The sequence below is a fragment of the Pogona vitticeps genome, chromosome 6 (genome assembly GCF_051106095.1).
Source record: "Pogona vitticeps strain Pit_001003342236 chromosome 6, PviZW2.1, whole genome shotgun sequence".
Classification (NCBI taxonomy): domain Eukaryota; kingdom Metazoa; phylum Chordata; class Lepidosauria; order Squamata; family Agamidae; genus Pogona; species Pogona vitticeps.
In genome coordinates, this window is record NC_135788.1 from 112,420,052 (window position 1) to 112,444,360 (window position 24,309).

A 24,309-nucleotide genomic window follows, 5' to 3' on the forward strand; every position below is an offset into this window, starting at 1 on the left:
AACTAAAACACCTGGAGGAAGCCAGTTTGAAGGTGTTATAACCCATTTTGCTATGCCCTGTTTTGTTATATATGGTTATGTTTCTGCAGGGATGCTGGCTAGTCTTTGGGTCCAAGTTCCATGTCTGAGTCTTGGGTAACACACCCCAAGCCCAAAGTCTGAGTACCTATTAAACACAAGATTTTTCCCCCAGAAAAAAGGGAGGGGCGGATGGGTTCTGAGTCGTAAATTGAGTCTGAGTCATTGGGGAAAAAAACCTGAGTCAAGTCTGAGTCGAGTCACCTGTATGACTTAAGTCTGACTTGACAGTGAGTCTAGCAACTCAAGTCCCCATCCCTGTGTTTCTTGAAGCAGTGGGAGTTGGAGGCATGGACTTGCTAGGCATAACAGAAACATTAATCCAATGTATTTGTACAGTATCAGGTTAAAGAAGCCGAGCTGCTCTATATAATCAGTCTCTCTATGTGTCTAGTTCAGTGTGTGCAAAGTAAATTTTGTGCAACAGTCATAATTTCTTTTAACCAAAAGTTGTTGAAAAGTGAAAGATGCACAAAGGCTTTCATAATTTCCCCAGAGTTTTAAATATTGTTGTTGTTTTCAGCTGCCAAAAACTAAATAAGCAAAGGTTTACATCCATAGCTTTACGTCCATAAGCTAGGGCATATCTGTGACAGACCTTGGAATAGTTACTCATTTTTTGGATCACAATCCCCTGCATCCTTCACCCAGATTCCTGGAGTTGCAGTTAAATTCCCCCACCTATCTCAAGCTCTGGTTTGCAATATATTACACTTTCGAAATGTACAGGCTAATTAGACACTACAGATGTGCAGAAGTGAGTCCAGGGACAGGCTCAACCATAGCACTGTCCCCTCCAAAATTCTCATGAAATCTAAATGGTCTCTCTAGACACCTTCCGCATGGCATCTTTGTCAGCCAACTTTAAAGTCAAATGGTTCAAATGCAGGTCTGTCTTGCATACAACTATGAGCAGATTGTTTTCAGTCTGTTGCCATGCAGGTGAGTGAGTCATATCGCAGTACAGCTTTTGAACAACATAATGGGCCATCAGTGACCAATCCCAGTGACTAAGATTCACCAAGGGCAGGAGTGTGCTCAAATGCTACTGCTTTATATTGACTCATCCAACCTACTGTTCCCTAATTCGCACTGTGGGTGGCTCTCCATGTTATTAGGTAGGGGTCTTTACTGCTGTCAGAATCCTTTTAATTAGAGATACTGGGAATTGAACCAGAGATGTACTGTGTTTAGCCCATGAACTCAACTGCTCATATGATAGGATTTACCCTGCTTTGTGGTCCAGGGAGTGGGACTCAGGTGATGAGGCTTATAAATGAAAATCAGGCAGCACTTTCCAGTACTCATCTGTATTGCTACGGATCTGCGCAGACATCTCATGTATGATTTTAAAATCTAATCCTGCCCCTTTCCTACCCCTTTAATAGCTTTCTGCTTCCTAGACAATCTAGGTGAAAATCTACACCCTCTGGAAGTCTGGAGAAAGAAAGAGATGGATCCAGTTGAAAGGAAAATTTAAAAAAAGAACCAGATGTTTGCCAAACATATTTCAAAACACCAGAACAGACATTTTCCCTAATAATGGTTGTTTCATAGAGAGATACATAGTGTATAGCTTACTCTGGAGAGTGCTGTGTAATAGCATTATCTCTAGAACTTGAAGCTTTAATCAGTTTAATTGGTAGATTAATCAAGTCAAGCTTTAGTTGATTAAAATTGGGGAGGATGTCCCACCGATAAATCAGCAATGGGCAAATTTTAATTTTAAAACTATAAACTAAGGGCAGTTTTGGTTCTTCTTTTTTGGAGGGGGAAAGTTGGAAGCTCTTTCCTTCACAGAGAAGGGAATGAAACAGGAAATGCTGAAAATAGCCTTTCTGTTGCATGGTGTGTTGTCATCTCCATATAAGTGGATAATAGTACTGACTTTGAGGTGATAAGCTGATTTATTGATTTTTTGGGGGAAGATTTAGCTAGTAAAAAGCAGAAGATTAACCTGTTACAGATTTTAATTGACCAACAGTTTTTATGCAGGTCTGAATTTTTTTTTTAAAAAAATTACTATTCCAATTTGTGTGAAGTAGAGGAAGAAAAGCCGTTCATGTATAATCTGGTTGAATATGATCGGTAGTATTTCTACTGCCTTGCAACAAAAGCCCATTAGGTACTTAATTACCAGTTTCAGCTCCAGACATTTTGAGAGTTGAAGTAAGAATCCAATTGTTACTGTACTCATACTGTTCTATCTCCGCCCAAGTTGTGGTGCATCATTCAGACAACAAGTCCTGCCTCCATCTCTCCCCATCCTGGAAGCAGGAATGGGACTCTAATTAACAAAGGGGATCAAGAGTTCAGTTATGCCTATAAACAGTATTGAAACAGAAGAAGCCTGTCTATTATCCCACTGAGGAGTGAAATTACTTTGTGAATAGAAAAAAGCACTTTGCCTATACTCAGAAACACTCTTGTTCATGAGTGAAGACGTCACTAAAAAAAAAAACATTCTAGGTGCATATTTTGGAGCCTTGTCCTGTTTTAAATCATGGGGAAATCCTTGATTTAGATAAACCTCACTATAATTATTTAGATAAACCTCTCTATAATGAACGTGCTTGTATAACTAGATGATTCTCTGTGTTCTGAAAACACATCTATTTGTCTTTCTATGTAAATAATATCATCCGTGCAGGAGAGAGGTGTCAGGCGGCTTGAGAAGAATACCTCATGTTTTGGAGAAATAGGTCTTTTTATGTTGTATTTGGGTTCATAGTTTGATTTGGGGGTAAGAGTGAACTTTATGTGGGCTTAATAATTTGGGTGGGATGGTTATTTTATATTATATTAACTGTCCAGAGCCGTATATGTCATTGTTGATCAGTATACAAGTTACCAAAAACAGTATGTCTTCAGGAACGACACCCCCCCAGCACTGTTTCTAACACCTCTCATGGAAAAATAAGGATGCTCAGTAACATGGAAACCTAACTACCTGGTGGTTGTGGGGACATGGAAGATGTATAGGTTAATGAGAATTTGAAAGAAGGGACAACTGATTGGCATCCTAAACAGTAGAGTGCACCTGCAAAGGTTTGTTGCATGCCCCACCTGTTTATTTGGAGGTAAATCCCACTGTGTTTCTTTGGGCTTACTCATTTGTAAAGCTGGAGGCACTTGTTCTCTCTAATGCCCCCCCCCCCAATCTTTCTCAGCATTGGTTAAACATTGTTTGCTCCCTCATTCTTTATATTTTTCCATCTTTGTCTGTCTTCAGTTGCAACCCCCTGGTTAAATATCTGTCAGCTCAATCTATCCTCAAAAATACTCCTCTGCCTCCAACTCTCTATACCCCATACAATGGGTCCATCTGTCTTCTCCTCTCTCCATCTGCATCTGAAAGATCAAGGGTTTTTTTGTGGGAGATTTTGCTTTATAGCTTCTTCCCGCCCCTCTTAACAGGAGTCTGAGATCGTCCGATTTTGGGTACCTTTCAAAATATGGGGAGCCGAGCGTGCCCGGTGCGTGTCTACTGCTTCTTTTTCTCAATACCTGCATTCCTTCCCCCAAACAGCTGCAATGCAGGAACGATTGTAAGAGTGGTGGAGACAGACGTGGGCTTGCTTGCTGTGTCTCTCGTTCTCTCTCTTTTTCAGTTCCCAGCAGAAGCCATAACTCATGTCCGTTAGGGTGGTTTATGAGCTGCAGGCAGGAGGCTGTGCTGTGGTGGGGCTTTGGCCGGCTCGTTTAAGAAGGCTAGGTTTCTCTCTCTCTCTCTTGCCACACACATGGGGCTTAATTGAAACTCAGGCATCTTCCTGGAATCATTTCTCGGTTTTCGGCCTCAGCCCTGCTACTCTGAAATGATCGTCAATAGTAATTTGTAATATTCATCTATAATAACATTGCAGACCAATACAAGTCTGTATGACTCTTTTACCTAAGCTTGGGCAGGAACTCTTGAAAGTGGAGAAGAGTTGCAAGGTAGATTACCCAAAGGAATTACACTGGGATTCCCACCCCCAGCAAATTCCCCTAGGAATGTCATTCAGGTTTAGGGGTCCATCGGTGCCTTTGTAACATCAGCAGCTATTGTTATACCACCACCCCCATCCTCACCTCAATCATATTTGCGTGCCTAACAACCACAGGGCAAAAAAAAGATTGTGTTTTCAGGAGTTGGAAGCAAAAGTTCAAGAGTGAAAGCAAGCACACAGAGGGAAAGATAGATCCAGTGTTTGGCCCTCCTTGGTTTGGCTGCCCTTCCCCTTTGAAATGATGTTTCACACCTCTGCCCTTTGGTGGATATCTTGCTAGTATGAAAAGCATGTTGTGAGCATGTGCAAAATGGCTTCTCCTCTTTCCCAAAAAAACTATTAATAGCTTTCTGTCAGTTTGGAAACAGCTGAGGGACTGCCAAGATAGGGGGTGTTGCTCCTAAGGGAGACTTGAGGCACCTTTCTCTAGAAATCAGTCACTGAATATGGAAGTGGTTGTGTGAACAACCTCGAAAACAAAAACAACCTCTCTATTTGCCCCTGCCCACCTGCCATCACTATTATACAGTCTTTTTGCGATCAGCAAATTTAAACATCTGGGTTCTTATTTGCTACCCAGCAGGGTCCCTGAATGCTCCATTTGACATCTGGATACAACCACAGCCATGCTCTTTTCAAGCGTGTGAGGTAAACTGTGCTATTGCGTGTGCCACAAGTGTGCTCCCCTGTGAGCACAATCTGTTTCAAAAAGGGCATTGATATATATGTTTGGCTACAGAATCGTATCAACCACTCCTTCTCAAACTAGGAGGAGGTAACGTGGGGCACCCCAAGGCTCAGTCCTGGGCCCAGTGTTCTTCAAAATTTTTATTAATGGCTTGGATGAGGAAGTGCAGGGAATACTTGTCAAATTTGCAGATGACACAAAATTGGGTGGGATAGACCTTGCAAGACAGGAACAAAACATCTTGAGAGGCTAGAGCGCTGGGCTGAAAACAACAGAATGAAACTTAGAAGGGATACACACAAAGTCATACATCTATGGGGAAAACGACCAAATGCACAGTTACAAGATGGGGAATATCTGGCTCACTAATATAAGTGAGAGAGATCTTGGAATTTTTGTAGATCACAAGCTGAATATGGGCCAATAGTGCAGTGTGGCTGCAAAAATGCTATTTTAGGCTGCATTAACAGAGGTATAGTCTCCAAATCTCATGAAGGACTAGTCCCCCTCTATTCAGTACTAGTTAGGTCTCATCTTGAGCACTGTGTCCAGTCTAGGACACCACACTTTAATAAGGATGCCAACAAACAAACAAGTTCAGAAGAGGGCAACAGGGATGATCAGGGGATTGGAAATCAGGCCCTCTGAGGAAAGATTGAAGGAATTGGGCACGTTTAGCCTTGAGAAAAGAAGACTTGGGGGGGGGAGAGAGATATGATAGCACTTTTCAAATACTTGAAAGGTAGTCATGCAGAGGAAGGGCAAGATCCATTCTCAATTATCCCAGAGTGCAGGACATGTAAGAATGGATTCAAGCTACAGGAAGCCAGATTTAGGCTGAATATCAGAAGAACCTTCTTAACTGTTAGAGCAGTACAGCAATGGAACGAATTACACCAGAAGGTGGTGAGCGCTCCAGTGCTGGAGGTATTCAAGAAACAATTGGACCACCATCTGTCTGCTTTGATTTGAATCCTTGCACTGAGCAGGAGGTTGGACTCTATGGCTTTATAGGCCCTTTCCAAGTGAATTATTCAATGATTCTGTGATCAGGCCCTAACATGGGGTGCTTGGGGAAATTCATAACAACATAGAGTTTTAATTCAGGGAAGGGCTATAGAGAGTGGCCAAAGTCATTTTGTAGCAGAAAGACATCATGGTTATATCTCTAGGAATATCCACATAGACAGATGCATAGATGACAAATTTGTGATCAAAGAGAACACTACAATGGTGGCTAATTGCCTTATGGCACACTCTAAGGAGAAAGTACCACTTTTTGACCTGAGACCACCCTTCTTCTTCCTAAAGATGGCTTCAGAATTTATGCATAGCATTCACACAGGCACCCTTTGGCATCTTCTTCATAGTATATTGAGCACAGGAGTGAACTTCAAGGTACGGTATGTTTAGGAAACCTTTTACATGCCTTTCTGACCAGGAACCCTTGCCTTAACTAATAAGTTACCCTTAACTAATGGGGCGTGGTGGTGCTGTGGGTTAAACCACAGAAGCCTCTGTGTTTTGAGGTCAGAAGACCAGCTGTCATAAGATCAAATCCATGTGACAGAGGGAGCTCCCGTCGCTTGTCCCAGCTCCTGCCAACCTAGCAGTTTGAAAGCATGTAAATGTGAGTCGATAAATAGGTACCACCACGGTGGGAAATGGCGTTCCGTGTCTAGTCGCGCTGGCCACGTGACCACGGAAACTGTCTACGGACAAGCACTGGCTCTACAGCTTAGAGACGGGGATGAGCACTGCACCCTAGAGTCGGACATGACTGGACTAAATGTCAAGGGGAACCTTTATCACCTTTACCTAACTAATAAGTTACGGTGACATCTCAATTTTAGTAGCATCTCTGTCTGTGAACTTTGAATATACAGAGGAGGGAAATAGGACTTTTGATCTCCTATATACAGAGGACATATTCTGGATATCTAGGCAGATGCAAATTACAGTGGAAAGATCAGCCATAGTGGGTAAGCTGTCACTCTTTTTTTTTTTAAAAAAAAGTTCTTACTCTTTATACTAAAATAACAGTATCATATATAAAAGCAGTATTTCAAAAGAACAAAGTTTATCATTTACAGTGGTGCCCCACATAGCGATGATAATCCATTCCGAAAAAATCGTCGCTATGTGGATTCATCGCTATGCGGGGCAAAAAAGCCCATAGGAACACATTAAAACACGTTTAATGCGTTCCTATGGGCAAAAAACTCACCATTCTGCAGAAATCCTCCATGCGGCCGCCATTTTCGCTGCCCGGTAAGCGAGGAAAGGGCGTGAAAACACAGCGGGTGGCTATTTTCTTCACCTGGTGGCCATTTTGGAACCGGCGATCAGCTGTTCTTAAAACATCGTTATGCGATAATCGGTAAGCGATTGCAAAAAACACATCGCTATGCAGCTTCATCGTTAAATGTATCGCTCGTTATGCGGGGCACCACTGTATTATGTATTGTTCTTGTCTCACTCTATGATCATTCTTTAGTACTGGCTAAAGTGCTGGCTGGATAGCTCTGTCGTTTATGTATCTGGCTGCAGCACCAGAGGCTGGGAATTCAATTCCCCACTGGGCCTGCTGGGAGGAGAGCCAGCCTGTGTGGCCTTGGGCAAGCTTCACAGTCCCAAGGAGTCCCCAGAAAAAGGGAATGGTAAGCCACTTCTGTGTGTGTATCTTTTACATAGAAAACCCTTGAAAGGGTCACCCTAAGTCAGAATTAACATGACAGCCCACAGTTATTATTAAAGCCACTGTTTAATATTCTTGAAAAATTGGTTCAAGCTTGTCTCATTATTTTATCCTTCCAAAATAAACAAAAATGCTTACATTTTTTTTAAAAGAGAGAGGAAGATTGTATGAACTGCCTTTTAAGAATCTTCCTGATTTTCTCATTGGGGAAACCTCTGAGGAACTTCAGACAAAGACCAGTATTTCCTGAAGCACCGTTTAAAAAAAGGGAAGGAAATAAAATATTAAATGAGGAGAAGTCTGGGTGCATAAAAAGAAAACTAAAAATGACTAGCTGATCAAAGCAGCCTACTATATGACAGAAATGACACTTCGGTATATATGTAGGTCTTACCGCTAGGTCTGGGCACCATAAGGTCACGTCAACATCCTCATTTTGGGAAACACTAAGGACTGGCAACTTCTCAACTATTTAATTAATTTTGATTATCACTATTATTATTGCCAGCTGCAGGGGAAAGGCCATTTCGATGATCCACTTTGGGCATCAAAATATCTTGGTCTTGCCAGTTTTCTATGGCCCGTGGCGTTCCCTGCCTCTCAGTAACTGGTCTCTGGTGACAAATGGAGATGGGCGTCTTTTTGGTGTGCCAACCTGCCTCAAGAGGTCATCGAAAGAAATCTCTGTGGTTGAGACGATGACAAGACAGAAAGAGGTGGAGCCTCCGTTATGGGAAGCCAGACGATTTTTTTTTTCAACCTTTTGGCTGCCGCAGAATTCCACTGCCACCCCACTTCCACCTCCTTTCTAATTCTCATTCCATCTTTGTTCTCATTGCTTTGCATTCCTTGCTCTCTCTCTCTCCCCCCCCCCCACACACTTCTTTTTTAGATAGTTATGCAGCAGATCCTGTCAGGAAGCCTGTCAGGGAACACGCCACCTTCTTGATGCAGTGTAGTTGCTTTAACAAGGATATTCTGCTTGTTTGTGCCTCTTTATTAAGTTTCCGAATAAAAGTCTTCATCGACTCTATGGCGGGTTATTATTTTTGGGGGAGAAATTTAGCTGTCAAGAAGTTGGGCTTCGCAGAGCCCTAAATCTTACCGTTACCGTGCAAAAATCTTGCTCGATGATCTTGACTACAAATGAGCAGTAACCGATGGTGAAGGTGGAAAGCAGAAGATAAGGCCAGCGGTTAACATAAACCCCTAGATTCGGCAGGGAAATGTGAGATTTTTTAAAAGGCCAGAGGGTGAAGGACAAGGAAGGCCCAGGGAGAGGATGGGAAAGGCTGTGTGCATAAGCCATTAAACTAAGTGGCTCTCTATTTGGGCAGCTGTGTCTTTTTTTAGCCCATTATTTTGACGCTGTTGCACTGGGTTTTCCTCAGACAGAGGAGTGGAGTGGAAGCCGGGGATACTGAATGTGGCAATCGCCTGTAGTCTGCTCTCTCTCTCTCTCTCTCTCTCTCTCTGTGAATACCAGAATAATTTTCATATTTTCATTACAATAATCTCTCTGGATTCCAAATCAGCTGGTGTCGCTGAATATCCAGGGGTTGTTCGCCTGGAACTCAGTGGAGCCCTCTCTTCTTCTCATTGATTTTCCTGGGCTCTAATGCCCTACAGCCGAGGCTAAGAGACACTGGGATCCTGGCTCCTAGCCATTTGACCTCTTAATAAACCAGAACATATTTATACAAAGGGGGAAGGTGGGGATAAAACATTGGAGAGCTGGCTGAGAGATTCTCCCCCCCCTTAACCCTTTCTTCTCCTTTCTGAAAATTTTGGGCAGTAGAACACAGATGCCCTGTCCCGGAAAAGCCCTTATTTTCAACCTCATACTCTACAGAAGGATCGACCACAGGTTTCTGGTTCTGATTCCTTCTCCCAGATCTTATTGTAGATAAGCAAGATGTGGCCTTCCAAATGTTATTAGACTGCAGCTCCTATCATTCCCTACTACTAGCTAGGACTGATGGAAAGTGTCGTCTCCTTGCCCAGAAGGGCTGTGTTTCGCCTATCTTTGTCTTCTCCATTGAATCAGTCTGCAGATGGGCAAAAGGTTTCATCCTTCATTTTTAATTTTAGCTCACTAGATTCCACCGTCTTTGTCTCTAGACAGTTGACAGACCCACCCCCCCCAAGAGTCCTTCCTCTAAAACATCTCTTGGGTCATATCACACCATTTGTGTGTGTGTGTGCGTGTAAGGGGGGGCGGGTCGGCAATGTACCCCAAAGAAATTCCATTTTAGCCAGCATTTAGCTCCCAATGTGGTGCCTGACCTGTACTATTGCCGTCTCATTGGCTAGAAAGCAGCTTAGTCACTCTAGATCAAGAGAGTGAGAGTCCGATGGGCAAACGAGCCAATCACACTTGAAGGAGAAGAGTGGTGTGAGGTTTTTAAAGCATGCAAATCAGGGAATCAAAAGTAGCCAGTCACAGTGGACACTAGAAGGGATTTTAGAGGGGAAAAAAATCCTAATATTCAAATCAAGGAAACCAAGTGCCGAATGTGATGCCAAAATTGGCTTGCAAGGGAACTGATCGAAGGGAGAAGACTGCCAATCAAAAAGTGAGCAGCTTGGAAACGAGCATTTTGGAAGGTTCAGTCACTCTTAGTTCTGCCGTGAGGTCTGATCCTCCTGGAGTCTTGGTTTGCTAGGGCTCTACATATTTTTGCACTTGTCAAGTGTTTCTGCATATGTACACTTGGCTGCATGCATCAGCGTCTTTCTTTATAGCCTTGTTTGTGACGGCACATTTCTGCCTAGGTCTTAAAACATTTGATAGCATAAAAGACATTCCCAGTGCAGTGGACAGTAACTGACGACACTGATTAAAACCAAAGAAAACACCTGAGCAGATCTCGTCCACCTTCGTTGGGAGAATGCTTAGGGCAGCCTTGTGGTAAAACCTACCGAGAAGTAGGATGTAACTGAGATAAATATTTTTTTTCTTTTGGTCGTAGGCAGCAAAAACAGCCGAAGCTTTTGGAGCATGGTGGAGAGAATGTTGAATTTGAATGAAACCCAGGTTCAAATCCTTGTTTCCTGAGTTGCCTTGGGCATGTAACAGCTTTTCCTCGTAGACTTCATAAGATTGTTTTGGGCGTAAGAGTGGATGTCTTAATGTGTGCTGACCTGTGGTATTTCTTGAAGGAACGGTGCAGTAAAAAAATCGAACGAGTCAACAGATTCCGTTCCTCTGGTTATTTAGGTAGCTTTTTTTCTCTGCAACATCCCTTGGAATCTTTGAAAACAGAAGGAGAGATAGCATCGTGAGCAGAATGTTCCCAGATTTTTAGACCGCCAGAAGGCACAAGTTGAATGACAGTAGATAGATAGCTTCATAAATGCCCCATGGCTGCTTCTGAATCATCTACAGTAGATCTTGCCATTGTTGGGAATGGATGGACTGTTTGTCTGACCCCAATCGGGCGGCTCATCTGTTCTTGCAAAGAAATGACTTTGGCTCCCATCTCCTTGCATGATACAAATTAGATAATGGAAGGTGTCACGTATCCCAACTTAAGGTAGGTTAATTACCTGATTCAGGTGGGTACACCTGGAGAACCGCCATTGTGGATGGATCACCCAGCCACATGGCTCAACAACAAACTGGTGGAAGAAGCCAATAAACAATAAAGTCTCATGGGAACAAATCAAAGAACTAAGAACGACTGGTTCATCTAATGGTATAAATCCTCCGAACATGATTTATCAAGAAAACTAGCTAACCTGAGCAGATATAAATCTTGTCAGTCTCTGGATGATAGGGAGCTTTAAAACCCCATATATGCTGTCTTGGGTCCCAAGACAGAAGGAACACAAGATATAAAGGAAATGAAATAATTTAAAAACAAATCAATTCAAGTTAAGAAGTATTTCAGTAACGTTGTGAACAGCCTCCCAAGTACCCCCAGTGTGCCTACCATGACTAAAATGAAATGAAAACAAGTTTCTAGTCCTCGTGACTGAATGGGGCAAAAATATTGAATAATAAAAGGTACCACTGCAGCTTTTGGCATCCTTTGCTTTTCTCTGACGTTTTATTTAGTCTACACATTACTGATTAGGAAATACTTTCTCTCTTTGATCAGGGTGAAAAAAAAGGACCCATACAACCACAGCAAAGTGTGACTGCTCTCTTGAGTAGCAGATGGGGGGGGCTCATGAAAGGACATTGAATTGTTTATTTGTTATTGTTGTATTTTTACTGCTACAAATGGGGAGAGGTGCTTTTCTGCACCTTTGGATATTATGCACCTTGACTCGAGGAGATGCTATATGTTATTCTATTTTAGGTACCAAAACGTCTTAACCAGCTGTATCCACAGCGAAATTAATGTCACCAGCGGCCAGTGCTGGAAAACAGAGGCTTCGTAACTAGTTTCACATCTTTACCATAGGGGGAATAAAAAGGAAATGATGTTTTCCCTTTCTTTCTTTCTCCTTCATTTCCCTCCACTTTTTTTTGTCCTCAGTGACCAGGCTGGTTATTTTGGGAATAATGGTTTTCCTGGAAGGAGAAAAGGAATCTGATCATCTATTGAAGTGATGTGGTAGTGCCCTCTCTCTGTCTCCGCACGCACGGACACAGAGAAACACATACACCCCACTGGAGGGTGAGCGGCTGTTTTGTGTGCATGTGTTATTATGTCACAGTTTCAGCTCGGTTCGCTGTGACCTTGGACGAAAGGAGAATGCGATGAGAGAGCTTCGTCACACGCTGCCCTCCAGGAGAGACAGCCAGGCAACGGTCCAAAACCCAGCAACCTCCCTTCCTCCACATCTCTCTCTCTCTCTCTTTCTCTCCAGTTCCTTTTACCCATGGTAAGGGAGACAGCTATCTCCATCACCATGGCCTCTCAACCCTTGAGAGGCCAGCGTTCTCCCATTGTGTGATGCCCCACAAACAGCGGGCACTCGGGTGGGGTGTGTGTGCGGGCTTTCCAAGTGACTGAGCCATCTTCCTCTGGCTTGTCGCCTCAAGTTAAATCAAGTTTTTCGGGGCTGCCCTTATATAACAAGATATATGGTATCTTTTCTGAGATTTTAGCCCTGATGACCGGCCCAAGGAACTAAGGCCTAGTTTCAGACAGATGTGGTCAGTGCTCAGATTGGATTTCATCACTTTGAATGGCAAGTGGGGCATCCATGATTGAATGCGGTCCTACATACCGTGTTCCCCCGAAAATAAGACAGGGTCTTATGTTAATTTTTGCTCCAAAAAACGCATTAGGGCTTATTTTCAGGGGATGTTTTATTTTACAGTCATGTCATCTTCTTCTGGTTGCTGCACAATGGTGGAAGGTGGGATTTCACTTTTTTGTTGTTGTTAAGTTATGTCTGACTTTTTGTGACCCCATGGACCAGGCCCTCCTGTCTTCCACTGCCTCCCGGAGTTGGGTCAAATTCATGTTGGTCGCTTTAATGACACTGTCCAACCATCTCCTCTGTCGTCCCCTTCTCCTCCTGCCTTCACACTTTCCTAACATCAGGGTCTTTTCCAGGAGTCTTCTTAATTGGGGCTTATTTTTGGGGTAGGGCTTATATTACGAGCATCCTGAAAAATCCTGCTAAGGGCTTATTTTCAGGTTAGGCCTTATTTTCGGCGAAACAGGGTATGTACAAAAAATGTGCCTTATCTTAGAAGACCAGCAGTTTGACAGAAGAAAGTTGGCCTGGAATACTTTGATAAGCAAGTTTTCTATGTGAGAGATTACCCCATCAAACACATTTGCAAAAAACAGGCATAACAGTTCACCCCCATCTTTGGAACCTGGAACAGCAGAGTCCACAGACATGTTTATTTGCTGTTTATATGAACTAGGCCACCAAGCATGGACTCTAGAGTAGTGGTCCCCAACCTTGGGCCTCCAGATGTTCTTGGACTTCAACTCCCAGAAATCCTGGCCAGCAGAGGTGGTGGTGAAGGCTTCTGGGAATTGTAGACCAAGAACATCTGGAGGCCCAAGGTTGGGGACCACTGCTCTAGAGGAATGAAGTTACATGTGTTTCTCTTGGGTCCCCCTGTCCTTCTCAACTCTAGAAGGATGAGAAGGTCTTGTGGAATTACGACAGGAGACTCATTTCCCTGGTCTTTTCTTTCACTTCTACAAATAAATTGTAGGCATTTTTAGAAAACACACCTTCATGTTTAACTCACCTTTAGGAGTGGGAAAAAAATGGCCTAGCTGATTAGTATACGGAGGCATAATTCTGGCAATTCTAGAACTTAAATCTATTGAATTTCTCTCTAGGGTTATAGATAGTGCTTTTTTCCTGCTTTTTAAAAAAATGTGAATTGCTGAGTATTGAGCCTGCCTAGAGTCTTTCCATCCTGGAACACCTGTAATCCTAGATGTAGGAATTGAGTTTGTTGTTAACTGGAGACAAGAAAAAAGATCTCTTTGCATGATCCGCTGCAGTCATGTATTCACTATTACTCTGCTTGCTCCAGGGCTGATCCTTGACATTAAAAATAGGCCCCCAACGAGCTGCCACTATATAATGAATCCAAAACAATTGACAATAACCAGCCTCTGGAAAAGTTGTTTTTGGACAACAGCTCCTAGAATTCTCCAGGCAGTATAGTCACTATGTTTCCCTATGGAGTTCTGAGAATTGGATTGGGGGGGGGGGAAGCTTTTACAAACTCAATGTGTTTGATGGGGTAATCTCTCTTGCTCACACATCTTTCTTTTGTGTTAGCCATTTGGAGGATTGTCAAGGGGGAACTTGCGTAACCCTTCATTCTTATTGGATGTGTGTCATGTTCCTAGCTGTGACTAGAAGCCTATTATCTCCCCAAAGGAAAGCACCCACAATCCTCTCTTCCTTTTGGAAGTGTTTACTTTCTTAGTTCCCATTGGAAACCTATTCCTTTGGAAATGAATCACCAGTGTGGCCTTAGGGAGGGCTCAGGTTGAGGTTCTTGACTAGTATACAGTGGTGCCTCGCTTAACAACAATAATCCGTTCCAGGAAAATTATTGTTAAGCGAAAACGTCGTAAAGCGAAATTAAAAAACCCATTGAAAACCGTTCAATGCATTCCAATGGGCTAAAAACTCACCGTCCAGCGAAGATCCTCCATATGGTGGCCATTTTCAGTGGCTGAGTGAAGTGAGGAATCTGTCCCTAAGTACAGCGGGGAGCCATTTTAAGCACCCGGTGGCCATTTTAAAAACCTGACGATCAGCTGTTTTTGATCATTGTAAAGCAAAAATCGGTTCCCGAAGCAGGGAACCGATAATCGCTGAGCGAAATCCCCACATTTAGACCATCATTTTATGATCCCAATTGCGATCGCAAAAACATTGTCGTAAAGTGGATTCGCCGTAATGCAGGGCAATCGTTAAGCGGGGCACGACTGTATATCTCTGCCTACTGTAAGATTGTGTGTATGTGCGTGACTGTGGCTGAATGCTTGCACTCTTCTCTCTTGGACTTTGATTGGTTAGATCTGATCCTATTCAGAGGATCACCAAAGTGCAGGAAGATTTAAAATTCAGCACTCACATTGTCTTCTTTGCTCACATATGAGGCTGGTTTTGTGTACATAGTTTCAAATGACAGATATAAAAACATTTTTTTCATAAGAGTTAGTGTTTTGGAGTAGACTGAATTCCAAAGTCTTGCTTCCTGACTGCATGGGTGAGCCAAAACACCTTTATTTGGGCTGCATTAGATTTGGGGGTGTATTGGTGATTCTTATTTCAGCTGGAGGACTCCCCCCCCAAAAAAATATATGTATGCAGGATCATAAAGTGAACATCAAAGGTTCAGTAACTAGCTGAGAGCAAGAAGCAAAGAGAGAGGAGAAGAGAGTAGAATCTTAGGAAGGGAAATGCATCATAAAAATGTAAATGGTACTTTCTTTTTTCCCTCCTCCTTTCTCTTATTCTTCATGTGTTCTTTCTTAAATGGAAATAGTAAGGCAAGAATTATCACACTATTTGTCTTTGTAAGCTGCGTTGGCAGCTGCTATGGCTGAAGGGCAGGCTATAAATGCCAGTCCTGTCTGATTTTGGATGCTAAGTCGGGCTGGAGTTGGTTCGTATTTGGATGGATAGTCTTTAGGGAATATCCGGCATTTTCAGGTAGAGCTAGAAAGGCATTCTGCCTGAATACCTGGGAAACCATTTCCTATGTTGTTCTGAAAATATTTGTGACATTATTACTCCTACTATATAATAATAATAATAATAATAATAATAATAATAATAATAATAATAATAATAATAATAATAATAATAATAATAATAATAATAATAATAATAATAATAATAATAATAAAGAGCATCTTAGAACTGCAGAGGTGCTCATGTCTCTCCATCCTGTTCTGCATTTATTTTTTCTTATACTGGGGAGAAAAGAACACAGATCATGTGTTACCTGTATCCCTAGGTCCTCCAGCCATCTCTACCAGCCACACTCACTTGGGAAGAGCAGAAGCCTCTAGAGCAGTGGTCCCCAACCTTTTCCAAACCACAGACCAGTTTAGTGTGCGGGGGGGCACCCATGTGTGTGGGTGGGGTGGGGCACCCATGTGTGTGGGTGGGGCACCCGTTTGTGCACTTATGTGGAGGGTGTCCATGCAGCCATCTGGAATACGGATGGTGCGAAGTCTCCTTGACCCAGTCTATGTGAAAATAAAGTGCACACAGAGCAGACGTGACCCATCCTGTACCCTTTTGGTGGAACTCTGACCTGACCCTTTTCTGGGTCAGTGATATTATTAGTGGCTTTCCAGAATTCCATTGGGGGGGGGAATATATATTCCCACAATTGGGAAAAATGTGAAAGGCTTAGGTTTTGGATGGGAATGAGAGCTACACAGCATAATCAATTTTTGGGTATTTGGTAGACATGAGCCTTTTACTTCCACCTGTTGACGAGCTCCCTTCAGAGGCCAATAAGCAGTGGGATTTCCATCAGCACAAGAAAAAGAGAAAAAACACAGAGTTATGGGGAGGAAGGACACCCTAGTGCATTTATTCACACCTAGCCACTCAAAGCCCAAGTGAGATGCATCCAGGCGTTCAGCCACAGTCACACCCATGCACTCAATCCTATAGCAGGCAGGAAACAGAGAGATATACTGCTCAAGTACCTCAGTCTGAACTCTCCCTAGTGTCTCACTGGTTCTACGGGGAATTTGGGGGGCTTTATTGTAGATTCAGTTGTCACTCAACTTCTCCTTTGACACAAGCAACTCATTCTACTCATCGTATGCATTGCTTTTCTGTTTCCGTAGTTCTAGTTTCTGGGCATCGTAGGTTAATTTTTTAAAAAATTCCACTAATACCAGATGAACCATGAAAGCTGTATGAGGTGTTACTCTACAACCAAAGGCTCTTTGCTCCATCTCATAGTCTCCCCAAAATCGCCTGATTTAGTCAATTATTACTAATTTGTCCAAAGAGAGTACACATCCTTAGTTGGTCTGCAAAAAAGCGGTAAAATTAGTGTGTATGCGTCTATGTGCATGCATGCATTTGCAGGAAAAGTAGCAGGTTGGGGATTTGGATACAAAAGGTTTCAGTTTTAAGACCAAGCATCTCCAGAAAGGACAAAGAAAGAATTCTTTCTGTCTAAAACCCCAGGAAGCCATGACTGTGGCCAATTGGTGTGGACAATGCTGAACGATATGACCTGACAATGTCAGTATAAGACAGCTTCTTCTGCAGCTAAGGACCTGCTTCTCCTCTGACTAGGGTCCTCCCACTTGCTCTTTGCTCTGGAGAATTACATGCCTAGGTAATATGTAGCCCAGCACTTAGTATGTTCGGAAATAGAAGAAAATAGGTGGAAATGGCAAGTGTCGTTTTGGCATTTTGGACAAGGGAAGGCAAACGTTGTTCTAACTCATGTCAAAAATATCTCTTGTAGGCCAAAGACAGTGACGATGAGGAAGAGGTGGTGCACGTGGACCGAGACCATTTCATGGATGAATTCTTTGAGCAGGTAAGAGGAGAGGCACTGTCAAAGACATACATAGAAAAGAGTACAAAGGCCTTGTGGACAGAAGACACCAGCAGATTGAGGGAGAAAATATCAAATTTGATAACAGTTGCATGCTTTCAAAAGTGTTGTTTGCTTTCGGATACTGGTAAGACACAAACATTTTTAAGGAAGAATTGGCACCTAAGGGAATAGAAAACTGGCATGCAAAATCTCTGAAACTACAATATGAGACCAACATCTAAGCCATCCTTGATACATTTTTTTATACTTGTATGATCAGGCTTATTAAAGGAGGTTAATATCCTTTGCGTAAGTAAGCCCAAAATGCTATGCATCTCAAATTTGGGTTTTCAGATTTCTGGAAATGATCTGTAGTTGGAGATTTGAGTGAAACAGCCATATGCAAATCTAAAATGTGTGAGGTAACATTTTCTTAAATAGACAAGTGGAGCTTCCTGATCGAGATGAAATATGTATGCATATATATGAATAGCAACTGCTGAGGATAGACATCAAGTGAGGGATATCACCTTCATATCCTATTGGAAGGCTTTCATGTCTTTTCCTTTCTCTCCTCTGGAGTCAGTATGCTGTGTCTCAGAAACTGGTCCAGCAGAGATTTTTGTAGGCTCTTGGTGTGCTGTCGTTTAGCAGGGATTCTGCTCGTGCCTGGTGTGTCAGATACAAGGCATTTAATATGCAACAGCATCTCAAATGGGAAGTCCTCGCCTTTGACCATCAATCCCACTTTGGGCTTCTAAAGTCTCACCCCATTTTGCTCAAACATTTCCATGGCTCATCTCTGTTTTCTTAGGGCCTGGAAGCTTGCCTTTGTAGGACGCGAACCCGTATGTCTCTGTTCTGAACAAAATTCTGTACAGTGGCACCTCGACTTGCGAACTTCATCCGTATTGGAATTAAGTTCGCAGATCGAAAAGTTTGCAGGTTGAGTCAAACTTTTCGCATTGGAATGCATTGAAAACCATGTAATCCATACCTGCTGTTTTCTGTTCGTAGGTCGAGGCTCTGTTCGTAGGTAGAGGCATTAGTTCCCATAGGAACTAATGCAAAGCCGGTTAATCCATTCTCTACCACTAGGGGGTGAATTTTTAATTTTTTTCTTATTTTGACAAAAAAACGGCAGGAAAGTTTTTTTTTCTTTTTCTTTCTTTCTTTCTTTCTTTCTTTCTTTTCCTTTTCTTTTTGCGGTTCGTAAGTCAAAGTTCCGTTCGCAGGTCAAGTGGGGGCGAATGCAAGTCGAGGTACCACTGTACTTGTGGATTGTGTTTGCGCATAAATCGAATGCATACAGCTCTGGACCCTTGGAAGCCACGGCAGATATTCTGGTATTGATGTCTTTTGTTTAGCATGACAAATGCCAGAAAGAAATGCACTGCCACCTGCCAGATTTTGCTTCCTTTCCAAAGAGACATCAAGAGGATGCCCTACATGAAACCAAGCCCTATGAGTACTGGAAACCAAGGCCTAATGCTTGAAAAGCTGTCATACCAAGGAGAGGGAGGATCTGTTCTCCATCATCCCGGAGTGCAGGACACATAATAATGGCTCAAGCTAAAGGAAGCCAAATTTAGGCTGAACATCAGGGGAAAAAATTCTCAACTGTTAGAGCAGTATGACAAAGGAACCAATGGCCTCAGTGGGTGGTGAGTGCTCCAGTGCTGGAGGCATTCAAGAGAAAACTGGACCACCATCTGTCCAACCTGGTTTGATTTGGATTCCTGTGCTGAGCAGGACTGGATGGCCTTATAGGTCCCTTCTAACCCAATTATTCTATGATTCTCTAATACATTGGGGTGATTTGTTGACAATCCCCAGGCTGAGTATCACTTTTGCCGAGATGAGCTACATGTGGTCTACAGCTCATAGCTCTCCTCCTGGTTTTGCAAAATCTGGAACAATTAGAACTATTCATTACATAAAATAGCGATAGAGGTAGACATTACATTAAAACAAGGAGATTCACGTCCCTGGAAGTCACCTTTTAAATAACCTGTGGCTCCCCGGAGCTTGTTCCACTACCCCATGTGTTTTAAAAAATGAAACCAGAGTTGCTGCCACTGCTCATTTCCATTTCAAGGACTGGGGTACCTCCCAAGCATTGGGCAGAGGGCTCAGCAAAGTTTTCTACCCCTCTATAGTTTTAATCCAAGTTTATCAAAAAAGTTTCCCAAGATGTGAAACACAAATAATATTACAAGTGGTGCCTCGCTAGACGATGATGATCCATTCCACTGAAATCACTGTTTAGCGAAATCATTGTCTAGCGAAAAGCATTTCCCCATTGGAATGCATTGAAACCTGTTTAATGCGTTCCAATGGGGAAGAATCGTCGTTGTCTAGTGATCGATCATAGGAAAGCCGCTTTGTAAACCGCCAATCAGCTGTTTAAATTGCTTTCTTGCGAAGCTTAGGTCCCAAAAACACCTGTTTTGCAAGCACAGAGGGAGCTGTCAAAATCGTCATCTAGCAAAAATCAGTTTGCGAAGCAGGGACAAAACATTTCCAGCGAAATTCCCCCATAGGAATCACTGTCTTGCGAATCGCTATAGCGATCGCAAAAAGTCAATGTCTAGCAAAAAAACTGTCATGCAGGGTGACTGTCTAGCGAGGCACCACTGTAGTAGGTTTTGGGTCTTTAAAGCCAGGCTTATCCCATTTATTTAAAAAACAGGTCAGAGATCAGAGGCATGCAAATGAGAGGAGTTAACCCCTGACCTGTATCTTAGCTCCCCTGAGCTCTTCCCTGAGGCGTCCCCCCACAGCTATGCTTGGGAAAAGATGGCAAGGAGTTAAGCAGTGGGCGTGGAAACTTCACTATCATCTGAACATCCGTTTCTTTCTTCAGATTGGAGCTATGCGCATGCGCACCAATGTTTCTCAAATGTGACAGAGGCAGACGTGGTCTATAATTAGACCATACTGCATCAGTGACGAGTAGTTTGAATCTAGTTTTCAGTTGTGAGGGGCGGAAATGGGTTCAGTTGGGTTTTGTGTGTGACAGAGAGATTCCACAACTTAATGTGAGCTCTTTTGTGGGGGGACTCCCCATGTCACAGCCAAGCTATTCCTCAGCGCAGTTACCTCTAGCAGTAAGTCCATTTTCTGCTAGATAGCTCTGACGTGATTTTTAACATCTGGAGATTCCTTGAGGGGTGGGTTTGTGCAGCAAAATACACTTTCCAGCGATTGTGTGGAAAATAAAATGGCCACCAAAGATACAAAAGTTGGTCATCCTTGCATTTCTTACCCTCTCCCTGTTAGTTCATCCTCCTTTGTAAAGGAGGTGGCAGATGCTACCGGTGGCCTGAATTAACTCCTGTTTCAACACGTGTGTGGGATCTGCTTGAGAGCTAAGCTCATGAATATTCAAACACAAGACATTTAATATGCGACAGCATCTTTTAAGGATGCTGCATGATGTGCACAAGTACTGGAAGTTGAAGGATGATGGGAAAGCCACCGGGATGGTAGCCCCCAACAGCTGTGCAATCTGTATTTGTCTGTCAACTATTGTTCAAAAAGGGCGCACCCCAGAGAAACCTGAATGTTTCTGTGAAGTTGCATTACAGTGTGATTTTGCCATCTGCTTTAAATTCAGCCCTCAAACACGTTTATCGTGTTAATGTGTTGTTCCTGTCAGAAGCCATACCATTTGCCTTTCAAATATTCAAGATTCAGATTCAAATATGTGATGTGATATTTGATCAGACTGTAATATCTGAAGTGAATTTCTGAGATATTCACCTTTCCCCCTCATTTTAGTGATAAAGCTAGAAAGACGTATTCCTCACAGTGCTACATTGGGAAAGATGCAAATAGTATGCCTTGAAGTGATTATGCTTTTCAAGAGGAAGCAATATTGTCCCTCAGGAAGACTATTCATCAACTTTTCTCTTTTAGTGAGAAACCTTTTGCCACCTCACCTCCAAATTCTGCTCTAAATTAAACAAACGTGCCCATCATCCTTCAAATAAGCATGCACATTGTATTGTTTCATGTAAAATCACCAAATGTAGTTCCATTCCACTGGAGTCCAAGATTCTCAACATTCTTACATTTTTTTTGTGTGGACCTCACTCATCTGAGACTAGTGTGAATTGTAGCCTGTGACCACTTAGGCACAAACTCTAATGACCATTTAAACCTGTGTCAGTCCAGCAATATGTAGAGTGAAGGCTGCGATCTCTGGTTTTCACTGTAAAAAAGGGTATGTGAGTGGTAGGTGCTAAACCAGTGGTTTACCCATCCATCCTTAAATCCTATTTTCAAATGTCTGTCTTCTCTAGCAGTGCACCAGTCTTGGAAATGTGCCCACTTAGGGGAAAAAAACCATTGAAAAGGGGAAGCTCTGGGGACCTAAATAGGGGCATACAAGGGATTGAGAAACTCTTATGGACTCTATAAATCTGCCATCTCACATCCCACTTGGCTGAGTGTGCAGACCGGCTTTTCGGTTTCACATGTAGCCAGAGGCCAAGGGGTCGCGGTACCCATTTGCTACACAGTGTGCATGATTTCAGTGTGAAGCAAAATCAAGACCAAGCCAGGCATGGGAACGTGGTTCTTGATCGAGGGACATGAAGGATGCAGCCCCTTGCTTGGCGGCTGGTTTCAGGACCTTGGAGAGAGCTTCTGCTTTGCTTGAGGTTCAAACCCCTGTTGCTGCGCAGCGCCCTCTGGTGCTTATGTGGGGTAATGCAGCCATTTAACTGCCAGAAATTCTTCAGGACCCTGCCAGAAGCATTTGAAGAACATTTAAATTGTCCAGCAGCCTTAGACTACTCCAGATCTGACAAATATGTTAGGGATTTCTTGTGGGTTTATGTGCTTCAGCTTAAGTATGGAGCCTTTCAGCTTGCCCCAGAGTCTCCCTCTGTCTCAGCCCTGCAGCTTGTCTGAGGCTTCTTTCGGTAGCTGTGGCCATCTCTACTTAGCCCCTGTTCCTCTTTATGCTGGAACTTTTAATCTCTTTTTTATCTCTGCGTGTGAAGGAGAAGTGTATGGATACATACATATGTGGATTCATGTGAGTGAATGGAGGGAAGGAAGTGGATAGACAGATGGGTGAACAAATTGGTTAATGCAGTGGTTCTCAGCCTTGTTCCAGGTGTTCTCGGACTACAACTCCCAGAAACCTTAGTCAGCACAGTTAGTGATGAAGGCTTCTGGGAATTGCAGTCCAAGAACTGCTGTGTTACAAAGTTGGAAACCAGTGGGTTAATTGAAGTGTGTGATATGGGGAGGGGGGTGAATATTTGTTGATAACAGGATGTGTATGTATGGGGAAGAGATGTTGGAAATGTTATATTTAGACTACAGATCCCAGTATCCTCCAACCACTATAGTTAGTGGTCTTCCAGTGGAGGAATTTGGGAGACAGTTATTCAGAAGGGTATCTAACCTCTGACTGGTAAGGAGTGCATGGATGGAGGGGGTGGATGGGGATGTGTGTTTGTTCCCATGAATAGGGAGATAGTTATACATATCACTTTGAGGGCTATGTGGTATCCCACGCTAAAAGACAGCTCCTGGATCTTTGTCCATGAGAAATTTGGCCCCAAAGTTGCAAAGGTTTTCTGGCTGCTACATTTAGTGATCACCTTTGTCTCCAAATGGGAGAGATTATTTCTGTGAAGGACAGAAGCACTTTGTTAAACAAATCTTATGAACAGAGAAACCGAAGTGCCGAAGAGATGCCCATGAAGGCTCTCGGTCAACATTGCTAGTGTGTACAATTGACGGGGGCAACTCTGGGCCAAGATGCTTGTTATTTATCAGATTGTGTGAATGTTTGCCCTCTGCAACTGCAGTATGAGAGCCATCCAGTCTGTGTCTCTGTGTATTCTGGAACAGGTGGAGGAGATCCGCGGCTGTATTGAGAAGCTCTCAGAGGATGTGGAGCTGGTGAAGAAGCAGCACAGTGCCATCTTGGCTGCCCCCAACCCGGATGAGAGTAAGTGAGACCACACACCCTGGCACACCATAGGCTTATGGTCAGTGACACTGTTCTGTGTGCTTGCACACGATGCCTGCTGCCCAAGAGGCAATATGCACCAAATATATATGCAGAGATGTTTCACCAGATCCTGTGGGAGGATAAGGGATGTACACCCAATGCCTGGAAAAACACTGCAATCATCTCTTGGGATTGCCCTAAGACACCTGGTTTTTTTTGGTATTCTGCTTGCAGAGACCAAGCAGGAGCTGGAGGACTTAACAGCTGATATCAAGAAGACTGCCAACAAGGTGCGCTCCAAATTGAAAGGTAAGATCCATGGTGGCAATAATAAAGAGTGACCGAGTGTTAACTGATTTTCTCCTCCACCTTCTCTTTCTTCATGCCATCATTAACATCGTGCTTTTGGTCTGCAAAGCCCTTTATTGTATTATCAGAATAATCCTTACAAAAACTGTCTGGCAGGCCCATATTGTTTCAGACGCTGGATTAGGATAGAGCTGCAAGGTTACAGTACAATACACCTGTGGGGGACCGGTTCCAAGCCCCCCCACCCCCGACTGATGCTTAAAAAATGTGGAAATATCAAATACGATACGTTGCATGGTCCCTGGCTCCCTCTAGTGTCCAGTTCTGGTAACTACACCATGGAAATATATATAAATATGTACTTCTGGGGTTTTTTATTTAGAGCTTTTTGGCAGCTAATAAGTGAATCAATGGATAAATATCTCCTAGACAGGGGCATCCTAATGTAATTAGTTTGCATACATTGAGAGCTAAAAGAAACTTGGACCCAGGAATCTTCATTATAGCATAGATGGTTAGCCACATTGGCATTGGGTCACATGTTTCGACATAGAATAGAGGCTGGGAGTCCAGGGAAGATACAGTTGCTGAAAT

The 24,309-nt window shown here is 43.1% G+C and overlaps 1 protein-coding gene across 7 annotated transcripts in view; it reads left to right on the top strand.

Annotated features, from left to right (window-relative positions):
* The window catches only part of STX1B (syntaxin 1B), an 80,503-nt gene that overhangs the window by 23,174 nt on the left and 33,020 nt on the right, over positions 1-24,309 (top strand). For all 7 annotated transcript variants that reach the window (XR_013537172.1, XR_013537170.1, XR_013537169.1 and 4 more), the window contains exons 2-4: positions 17,355-17,429; positions 23,304-23,403; positions 23,641-23,715. Coding sequence is in view for 2 of the 7 variants with exons in the window: in XM_078377129.1 (XP_078233255.1) it covers positions 17,355-17,429; positions 23,304-23,403; positions 23,641-23,715 (250 nt within the window). In the remaining 5 variants the exon portion in view is untranslated. The remainder of the gene's footprint in view (positions 1-17,354; positions 17,430-23,303; positions 23,404-23,640; positions 23,716-24,309) is intronic.